At 34.9% G+C, this 11,047-nt stretch overlaps 1 protein-coding gene across 1 annotated transcript in view; it reads left to right on the top strand.

Moving 5' to 3' along the window:
• The window catches only part of GPC5 (glypican 5), a 1,452,106-nt gene extending 1,447,413 nt beyond the window's left edge, over positions 1 to 4,693 (top strand). The window contains exon 8 of the mRNA XM_040487248.1: positions 1,037 to 4,693. Coding sequence (XP_040343182.1) covers positions 1,037 to 1,191 — 155 coding nt within the window. The 3' untranslated portion in view covers positions 1,192 to 4,693. The remainder of the gene's footprint in view (positions 1 to 1,036) is intronic.
• The last annotated feature ends 6,354 nt before the right edge of the window (positions 4,694 to 11,047 follow it).

Here is an 11,047-nt window from a genome sequence, read left to right as displayed (position 1 = left end):
ACTCTCTCTCTCTCTCTCTCTCTCTCTCTCTCTCTCTCTCTGCTCCTCCTCTGCTCACTCTGCCTCTCTCTCAAAAATAAACTTTAAAAAAAGATGAGTATTTCACCCCAAATAATCTGGGGCCTGGTCTCCACAGCTTGTCAGGTTTCATAACACAGACAAGTAATAACCAAGATGCACCTGGATCTTGGTCTTTAATTTGGGCCATTTTTTTTAAAAAATCAAACATTCATTCCTAACTTTAATCCCCACCCTATTAACAAATTCTTTGATCTTTTGACAGATGTTTACACCTCCATCCCCACAGCTGTGTATGTGTATAAAGGATATCATTTAGTATTTGTTATTCTTTGATATTTTTCCAATAAGGACCCTATGCATAGTTAAGTCTAAAACAAAATACAATCTGTATAAATTCGACATTTTAAAAATGTCCTAATTATTTCTCCTTACATGGTTTTATTTTCACTAGAAATCTTTCACACAGTTACCAGAATTATTACATCTCTGTAATAATAAGGTACGGCAAGCAATAGTGCCGTACCTCGGGACATTTTAATTAAATTTTTTTGTAACCAATCAATGACATTAGAAAATATTCCAAATGCTTTAAAAAAAGCCAGAGACCTTTTTGAGAACTCCAACTCAAGGGCCTGTACTCTCCAATTTAAGAACAGAAGTACCTGTGTCACATTATTCATTTAGAGTTAGGCAAACACATGGGGAATGCTATGAAAATACTATGGTATCCACATTTTGAGTTTAAGAGCTGTTCTAGGGGTGCCTGGGTGGCTCAGTACGTTGAGTGTCTGACTTTGGCTCGGGTCATGATCTTGTGGTTCGTGAGTTCAAGCGTGGCATCCGGCTCTGTGCTGACAGGGCAGAGCCCACTTCAGATCCTCTGTCCCCCTCCCTCTGCCCCTCCCCTGCTCGCGCTCTCTCAAAACTAAATAAACATTTTTTTAAAAAGCCATTCTAGACACATCATGGTGAGGTGGTCATGCATTATCATGTGTTTTCTTATTTGCTTCTGCAGGGATGCCAGAGGAGATGAACCTCAGTGATGTAAAGCAGATCCATCAGACAGGCGGAAGTAGTACTTTAGATACAGCTGGATCAGGATGTTCAGCAGCGACCGATTCCATGGCATTTATGCTGATGGGTGCGGTGATGTTACTTCCTTGGCTTTAGTAACTGAACCCTTCCACCCTGACACACCTGTCTTATTGGTATCTTGATTTCCCCCCGTCTTCATCTGACTGGAATAAAAACTCTTTTCGAATGTAACAATTATATTTATGAAAAGGTATGTCACACTAACTTCTTATAAGCCAAGGGGGAACGTTCACAAATTATCTAAAAATGATAGACTGTTTGAAAACATGTCTTCTATGATTCTAACTTAAATCTTCTTAAATTCTAACACATTAAACCTGCAAATGTGAAGAGCACAGAAGTGACTTTGAATAAGAAGGATTCAGTATACCTGTAATTTTGCCATCTTTGATTCTTATCCCTTTTATCAAAGAAAAATGTCTTAAATGGAAAGTATATTTGCAGAACAATGAAAACAATACATAGTGTTTCTTAAAATGCTGGAATTAGAATTCCATTAAATGAATCAAAACAAATGATGGCAAGTAGTATGCATGAATTTTCAAGAGATTCTTCCATTTTTGCAAGCTATATGAAGAAATTACTTGAAGTCTGTAAGTTATAGAGTAGATTGTTGAGGAGCATTTCATGTAATTTCATTGAAGAAGCTTGATAAGTTTTATCCACTGTAACTTAGCCACTGACAAACCTTAAGCTGAGTATTTTGGTAGCATCTGATCTATAGTCTATTATATTCAAAGTGCATCTTTGGTATTGTGGCTTCGCTCCCTCTCTTTGCCAAATGGATTTAGCCATGTTGCAAGCACACACCTGCTCTGGGAATGTCTCTAAGAAAGCCATTAATTATTTAGTAGAAAGTTTGAAAAATGATATATTCATCCATTCTCAAAATATTCTTTGCTATTTTTTTAATCTTGATATTAACCATTTGACTATCTGTACATTTCTAAGGTTCCTATGAATACCTAAAGGCATGTACTAATACAGAAAATGTAGCTTACAATACTTCAGCTCTTTTTCCATTTGCACATTAGCAGAACTGCTAATCCACAGTGCTTGATTTCCCAGTTGTGATAAGATGCCTCAGCAGGCACCAATTAGCATAGGTCTATCATTATACTTAAGGAAGAGATAAGTCAGATTTTATTAAGAAGCATCATGTCCAGTTGACAGCCAAAAATATTATTACAAAGTGACAATAGGAAAGAGAAGTGCTAAATTTGTAAAAATGTTTAAAAATCAAAAGGATTTGAAATGACCTCTGAGAAGAAGTCAAAGAGGACTCAATCGACAGCAAATATTTGCAAGGCGAAATCAATCTCTCCAAATCAGGAAATATTACATGATCAAACCATGTTCTCTCCTGGGTTCTAAGTTAACTGAATGATCTGACAATGGTCAATTTAAACTATGATATGTTTAAACTGCCAGACCATATTGTATTGTCTGTTTAAACATACCTCAGAGCTGTGTTACTCCACCTGCCAATTCTGGCTGTCATTTTCCTAGGCTTTCATTCCAAATCATAATATTTATTCCATGATCTACTTGGTTTATAACTCATTTGCACCACCATGCTCCACGAATTATAAACTTAAACATATATTTGGCTACTCTTTATTTAAGCTCAGCTCATTATTTAAACAACTCAAACAGGTAATATGAAGTCACCCATTTGTGACACTCCAGCCCAAGTCATGACTGGTTTGCTCTGGCAAGACTTCTGCCCCAACCTTACCGGAATTTGGAAGACAAACTTAAGGGATGGTTCAGCAGACTAAGATGTTTCTGGATTAAATTCCATCATAGGAGGTAATTTTAGATATGGCAGGAAATGGAGAAAAGCAGAGTGGTTACAAAGTCAGTAGTACGAATATTTTTTATCAGCTAAATTTTACATACCCAAATGGGTGTTGTCTACCTCCAGGCAGGCACTTTGGAGACCATACGTATCACAGGAGTGCTACTCTAGCTTCAACTATGTGGAGGCTTTCAGAATTCCTTTAAGAACCTGAGGCATATTTTCTAATATTCTCAATGAGGATATTCATTCTTTAATATTCTACTCCATAGCACTGTACCTTGGCACAGGTTTTTATAATTTAAAAATCTCGTTCAGATGGAATGGAGTATCACATTTGACCTTTCTCAGCCCTCAAAGATGGGCTCAATTTTTAGCCAAATAAAAACAGAAATATTTGAGGTTTGTGGTGTTTTTTTAATATGACTCAGAATTTGTATCTGGAGAATTTTCCTAAGTCTAAAACACTTTGAACAATGGTAAGATTGTTAGACTATGTGTCTACTTTCTCAGATGACTGAAAGGATAACATTCAAGTGAATATACAGATTTTAAAATATCACTTGCTTTATAGTCACATATTATGCTTTGATCATTGAAACAAAGGCTTTTTCTTGAATTTGAGTTATTTTTATATAAATTCAAATGATCCTAGAACAATCTAGTGTCTTACATGTATTAGGGAATAATCAGCGAACAATCTGAGCTAACATTTACATGGCCCTTCCTCTCTACAGCACCACGATCAGTGCTTCTGTACACAGTCTCCTTTGGTCCTCCCCAAAACATTATCACCTCTACTGTACCAAGGAGAAAAACTGAAGCATACAAACATTATGTAATTTGTCTGGTGTCATACAACTCATCACAGTAGAATCCAATGGACAAACATAATGTCTCTGAACTGCATACATTCCTGGTTCAAAGATAGGATCACTCTGTAATAGTAGTAAATCTTCAAACTAGGATTTAGAAAACAAATACAATTGACTATATAATTATAATTGTAAAATTATCAAACTACATATTAATGCAAAAGCATCAAGAAAAGGAAATGTAAACATGAACTTTTTTCATTACCAGTCACTGCCCTCCCACATGTGGAAATCTCATTTGAACACAACCCCCAAGATAAATCAGCTGCCAAAAATGAGAAAAAAAAATACACAAATTTTACAACTATCATGGAATCGTGAAATTTCTGTGAAACTGAAGGGTATAAAATATTTCTTTGGCCACAAGGCACAGAATGGCATAAAAAATAGGAAGGGCAGAATGTTATATTTAAGGTCCTAGATTTGCCTTTTTATCCTCTATTTGTTCAGGAATGTTTTATCAATGAAATAATGTCTGGAGTGTTCTCTTGTTATTAAAGGATAGAAGTTAATAAGCTATTTCCTCCCGAACAGATTTCTGAAGTGCTCAGTGATGATGCTTTGAAAAGGATTCAATTGGTTTATTGCTAATTGTTTTCAATCACTTAAAATATTGTTTCTATCATCATAGCTCTTCAGGTACAATAAAAATGGTTTCTTCTTGAATGAATGAATTCAATCTAGACTTCTGTTATTCTATGAGACATTCACAGGGCAGTCTGTGATATCAGTATTTCTTTATGTTGCAAACTTTAGTATCCTATATAATTACATGGGTTGTATGAAATTTCAGAAATAATTCTTAATGTTGTTAGGTATGACTTTGAGCATATCAAGTTTTTCTTTAAGTGAAGATTGTTGTGTATTAATTATTTCTGATTAAAATACAGATAAAACAGTTCTCAGATTGCAAGTATGCTTTCTTTGCCTTTGCTAGAATTCCATGGTGAGTGAATTGGCATTATAATGCAGTTCTTAAACTATTCTGCCTTCATGTGCAGAAAAATACTAAAGAATTTTTTTTACAGTATAATTTATATCTTCATAGTAGCAACAACAATAACATTTGTAACAAGGTGGGGTGGGTTGAATATTTCTGGATAAATTTGCAAGCATAGGATTCAAGAGTATCTCACCTTCCTGCATTTATCAATTGTTACTCTAGAATCATTTTCACCATCAAGTATATGAGAAGATCCCACATCCTACCTTCCCCCCAAATTTTTACTTTGGCTATAACAAACAGCAAGGGAAAGAGGAGACAGAGGAATTTAAAATTCTACAAAATTAAAAACAGAATAGTAAATATTTAAGGATCAAGAATTCATTGGAGACAAAAGGAGTAGGATTGACCCATAGGAATGATTTGAGTAACCTGGTAAGTAAATTACTCAATTCCTACTTCTATGACTTTCCATGCCTACTTCTGAGAAGCACTGAACTAGAAGAAAGGAAACATCTCAGAAGGAAAGCAACAGGGAGGGATCTCTGATTTTCCCAAGACTACCTGGTGAAGGCCACCAACAGTAGAAAGAAACAAAGCCCAATTGCAAAACAAGTGCTGTGAGCAGTACAGTGTAGGCACCTGTTGCATCCTATCTCTTTAAGAAATCTAGGCACTGACCAGGTAAAGAATTTTCAACATCAGCAGTTTCTTCAGAAAGATGTTGAGAGACCCACAAAGAAAATCAAGAGTCCAACTCCATAATTGTGGTCAACATTGTCAAAGACTTCCAGAATACAATTTACACATCACTGTCTTTTTCCAACTCACTTGCATTCCCACTGCTCAACCTGCTGCCCACATACATATTCTCACACCCCACACACATTTTCTTGCTGTTCTATTTCTGTTTTGGTTTCTTACCTATAAAATTGAGTTAAGTGTATCTTACTCGCGGAGTCAGAGGACTAGATTATGCAACACTTTAAGAATCCTCCTTTCCCAGTATATGCCTTAATAATTCATGTTTGTTCCTTTCCCAAACATGGGTACAGGAGAACCCTTCCTGCCTGGTTTCATGCTTCAAGTTTTGCTTAGGTCCATCCTGGCTACAAGGTTATTGGTTGAAAGTATATTTCAAAACACATATTGGGATTTAGTGAGTAGTCTTTCTTTCATTCATCTTAAAGGTATGCCATCCCTGACCCAAAATTAAAAACCCTCAACCTTCCCATCCTGCTTGAAATTGTACTTGACTGTCATGTTCATCTGCCATGTTGGTGACTGCCCCATGGAATACAGCACAGCCCAAGTGGAGGTGAGAACCAACTGCCAATAAGCAAGCTGTGTGTTGCTCAATATTGCACTAAAAGTCACTACCAGCTCAGTATTTCTGAGAGGCAAAGTCACTTCCTTAAGTACATATTGCTACTAAGTGATGAAGTAGGTATTCTAAATTGAGTCAAACCTCAAAATCCTTCTTTCTACATACCATTTCATATTCCACAGGCTCAAAAAACCCTTGATCGGTCAGTTGATTAGGTTGGGCAATTCGTAGGTTTTACAAGGTATTTTTAAGTTTTCCCTTGTTACATTTACTTTTTATTCTCATCTAGTCTTTCAGATATTTTTTTCTTTTCTGTTGTCTTTCTTTCATCTCCGATTTAGCTCTGGTAGTAAGGTGAGCTTCCTGAAGAGATTCCATATGCTAGGTGTCCTAGTGTGGCCATCTGATGGAGAGATTGGCTCAATCCCTGACTCACAATCATCCAAAAATGCTGGGGAGACCAGAACAAACACAGCTTCGAAGGTTTTCATACTAATTTTCTGTATGACCTCCAACAACTCCCATACCGTCTTTGAACTTCAACTACGTGCTTGAGCTAAATGAGCAATAAATTCTCTTCTGGGTTTCTAGTCTTAAAACAGGGAACACTGAGGCAGCAATACCGAACATTAATTTACTTGATGTCTTATAACCTATTATTAGTTAATATCTAAAAGGTGCTTTAAAAAAGGAGTGGATAAAATGTAATTTTAGTTACAACTTTACGCATGTGTTTTTAATTCTAATTTTATCACAGCTAGAGATGTAGCTGTGTTCTACCTAAGATTGAGAGGAATAATCTTTTTATAAGTCAAGGGAAGAATAGCTAGAACAAAAGTTCTTCAGCTTTCCCTTAATGGATAGGACAATATGCTTGAGCAAAGAAATCTATCCTGTCACTAAATACTTAGCAACTAATTGCTTTTTGTTCTAGCTAATTTACAGGAGGTTGGATCTGGCGCCTTCACTAATTCAACTGTGGTGTCTCACAAAATTTAAAAACAAATAATACATAGAGTGACAACCATCGAGAGATACAGAAAGATAAAAGGGTGTGGAAGTAAGAGATGAAGCTATAAAAGTTAGTTTGCCAGTGGTTTCTCTTCTCGCAGATTTTCCCAGGAGACCCTTTTAAATAGGCCTAAACAAATGTTGTTGCCTCTGATGATTTATTGCAGAACAAGCTGACAGAGCATAGAAGCATGTTATCTGGTCCCCTGTAGTGCAGGGGCTAATTCTGAAAATGAAGAAAGACCAGAAGTGCGGCAGTGGGAGAAAATGCTCTCTATCACTCAGCAAGTAAGCAGATGGAAGCTTGGAATCACAGCTTATTTTAAAATATAGCCCTTTAAACATGGTGTGTTTGTCATTTTAGTATTTTGTTCTTCATTTATAAAAAAAATTAATGAGAACCTAAAAATTTCATCACAGATGGCCAACTGCAGTAAATTTATAATAAATATTTGTACTTAGCTACTATTTTAGCTACACGTCTATTACGGTATGGGAGTAATTGAATGTAAATACATCCACATATATACACATTTATCTCTATTTATGTATCTATAAAATACCCACCACACACACTCATGTGTATACTGTTGATTGTTGTTTTCGTGTTTATGCTTTATAAACATCTATAAAACTTTCCTTGTGTCAATTATTTCTGGCTTTTTAAAGCTTGAGAAGGCCAACAAAAAAATAACTTTTTTCAAATTGCTACTTATTATTTTTCTATATGGACTTTCATTTTTAATTTGAAACAGATCAATATTAAACAGGGCTCTTACTGTACACAAGAGAATATATATGTACAAGATACACATTGTACAAGATACACATGTTAAGTTGCATATTGGTGAAATCTTCACTTACACAGTCTTCTATACACATTCTATTTTCCTTAAGAGACTGTTCCTCAAGGGAACAATGCAACAAACACAAATAGTTAACTTATTATTCTTATTACAAAATATGCAAAAGGGACTTTTAACTACCCACTTGCTTTTAGGTTGTTAGCTAACTAAAGGTAAGCTGACCAAGCATGGAATGACAATTCAAAGGAATTGAAATTTTCCTCATTTTTCCCAAGTCACCAATTGTGCTTTCTTCTTCTTTAATGACACTCATCTTTTAGTGTTCCATTGTCATTATTATCTATACTCCCAGTGCCTGTGTGGGACTCTATGTGGGGAACAAGAACTCAGGCTTGGAAATAAGATGAATCCTGGTTCTCCTACCAACTCCCTGAAACATCTGTAAAATAAAAGATGACTACCCCTACCCCTGATTTATTGGGTTTTACACAGATTTGTTGGGATTTATACAATCACTGATTGAATCTTCCCAATAAATCTGTATCTATCATGACTGACTGGCACATTGCGGTATTAAAATTAGTTAACATCTTATCAAAACTTCTTCTTACATGAAATCTTTCACACTAAGATGTAACTAATCTGCTGAAAAAAATCATTTGGCTTTATAACTATATGGAAACCTAAAGATCATGTTTTTCTCAGTAAAGAAAGTTAAAATCCAGAATAGATTTAACACAACTGGATTGAAACAGGAGACCAGTGAATGCTCTTTAAGAGAAGTTCTATGTATACTCTATTAAACCAAAATTTTTGCTTCAAATGAACTAAAAGATGCATGTTTGTAAATCCTAATATTCAATAGAAATTGCCCCATAACCACAGGGACTATACACACAGAAACAGGCAAATATATCACGTTGGGAGAGTATGCTTAGCCTGATTCTAAAGGTCACAAAAGATAAAGCATTTAGAGAAATTATAAAATCTTAATATTACCTTGACATTCATTAAAATAGTGAGATAAAATAATAGAGTTTCATAATATAATAGACATCATATGTAATAAAATAGAGAGTATCCAGGACACCTTGATAAATAACTTTCTAACGTATAGACCATCATTTTCAAATTTGCCAATAATTTACTTTGCAACATAGGAAATGTTTAATGTCACATTTAAAGTCATTAAAAAATGGTTGCCTGGGTGGCTCAGTTGGTTAACCATCTGACTCTTAATTTTGGCTCTGGCCATGATCACATGGTTCATGAGATGGAGCCTGGTGTCCTGCTTGGCACTCATGGCATGGAACCTGCTTGGGGTTCTCTGTCTCCCTCTCGCCCCATCCCCTCCATCTCAAAATTAAATAAACACACATTTAAAAAAAAAAATAAAGGCATTAAAAGAAACTTTTTTGCTACTATTATTGTTTTCTACTATATTATTTTGATTTGCAATCTTCAGATTTACCATCTCTATGCCAGATTGTAATTAGGTTATATCCTGAAACATGAAGATCAATAGAACATTTCCATGTTTATTTTAACTGGTAGTTCTATTGTGCTATAGCATATTCCAGACTTTAAAATAATGAGAAAATATGAATATATGAAATCCTTCTAAACAACTTCCCTTCGGAAGAGAGTTCTTTTATCCTATATAAGACATAGGGACAAGTCAGCTGGAGTTGAAATATGTGATCTTTAATTCCTAGAGTTTTATTCTTGTCTCAAAATCCCAAGAGATGGTAGCTCTTTGTCTTCATTGGGCCTACAAACTTCTCTTATTCTTCTCTTATCAGCTAACTCTTGTTAAAACAGGGTCAATTGTCCTGTAAAACAGGAAACGTTTTGCAACTAAAGGATGGATTTCTCTGTAGAATAATAGAAAAAATAATTTAATGGTCAGTATATTCATAAATATTAGCTCATATAGTAACTATGAGCAATTTACATCCCTGTTGTCCTTTGAGACTGATCTGAAATACAAGATTTTCTAGAAAACCTTAATCAACCTTTGTTCTGATTAAAACAAAATGTGTCCATTGAAAATAGAAGAAACATCACCAAAAATTCTGTCAACCTGTTAATGTTTTGCTGCATTTTTAAAAATTTTGTGGAAATGCAGCTGTATAAAATATACGCATATATATCCAGATACAGAGATCCACAAAGAAGACACAGATATATACATACACAAAAAGTGATAGAGGGAAGTAGTGATTAAATTTTTACATTAATATTCAAAGATGAGACACTTTATGATACAATGATATGATGTTTCCTTTTAAGGGCATCTTTATTGCTTAATAATATATCATGAATTTTTCTGGGTCAGTAATTCTAAAAATTAAAATTGATTCAAAGTATCCTTCAAATGAATATCACATCCCTTAATCAATTCCCTATTGAACATTGAGTTATTGCCAATGTCATAAATAATGTTCTGATGAAAATCTTTACAAATTTTACACACCTCCATGATTATACTCTTAGATTAGTTCTTCTTCCTGAAGTTGGATAGGGAAAGGAGATACTTTATTCTACTTCGAATGACCACAATCACCAAGAACCAACCAAACAAATGATAAAGATACTAGTTATATTTTTCATAATAATTGGTCCTGTTATGTTTCATTGATTCCCCCTAATTAAAAGTAATTCTATTTTTAAAAAAACTTTTAATGTCTATTTATTATTTTGAGAGAGAGAGGGAGAGACAGAGTGTGAGCAGGGGAGACACAGAATCTGAAGCAGGCTCCAGGCTCTGAGCTGTCAGCACAGAGCCCGACGTGGGGCTCAAACTCCCAGACCATGAGATCATGACCTGAGCCAAAGTCGGACGCTCAACTGACTGAGCCACCCAGGCGCCCCAGTAATTCTCTCTTTAAATCTACTTAATACAAAATTAGATTACAATCACTTGTGTATTTATCTTATTTTCTCAAGTAGATTAAAGGATATTAAGGGCTTTCTGAATCCTTTATGTTAGCATAGTCTTTAGAAATTAATAGATGTCCAAACATACATGTTGAATCAAATCTATTACAAGGAGACACAAAGAGTATGTATGTCCTAATTGATTAATCTTAGAACTTTTCCATCTCAAAACATCCCAAAAATATCCAAATTCCTGCCTATATCAAAGGAAATTTGGGGAACAAATTA

Source organism: Herpailurus yagouaroundi, unplaced genomic scaffold, assembly GCF_014898765.1.
Source record: "Herpailurus yagouaroundi ecotype Mexico unplaced genomic scaffold, PumYag 164, whole genome shotgun sequence".
NCBI classification, from domain to species: Eukaryota; Metazoa; Chordata; class Mammalia; order Carnivora; family Felidae; genus Herpailurus; species Herpailurus yagouaroundi.
This window is presented reverse-complemented; position numbering and strand designations above follow the sequence as displayed.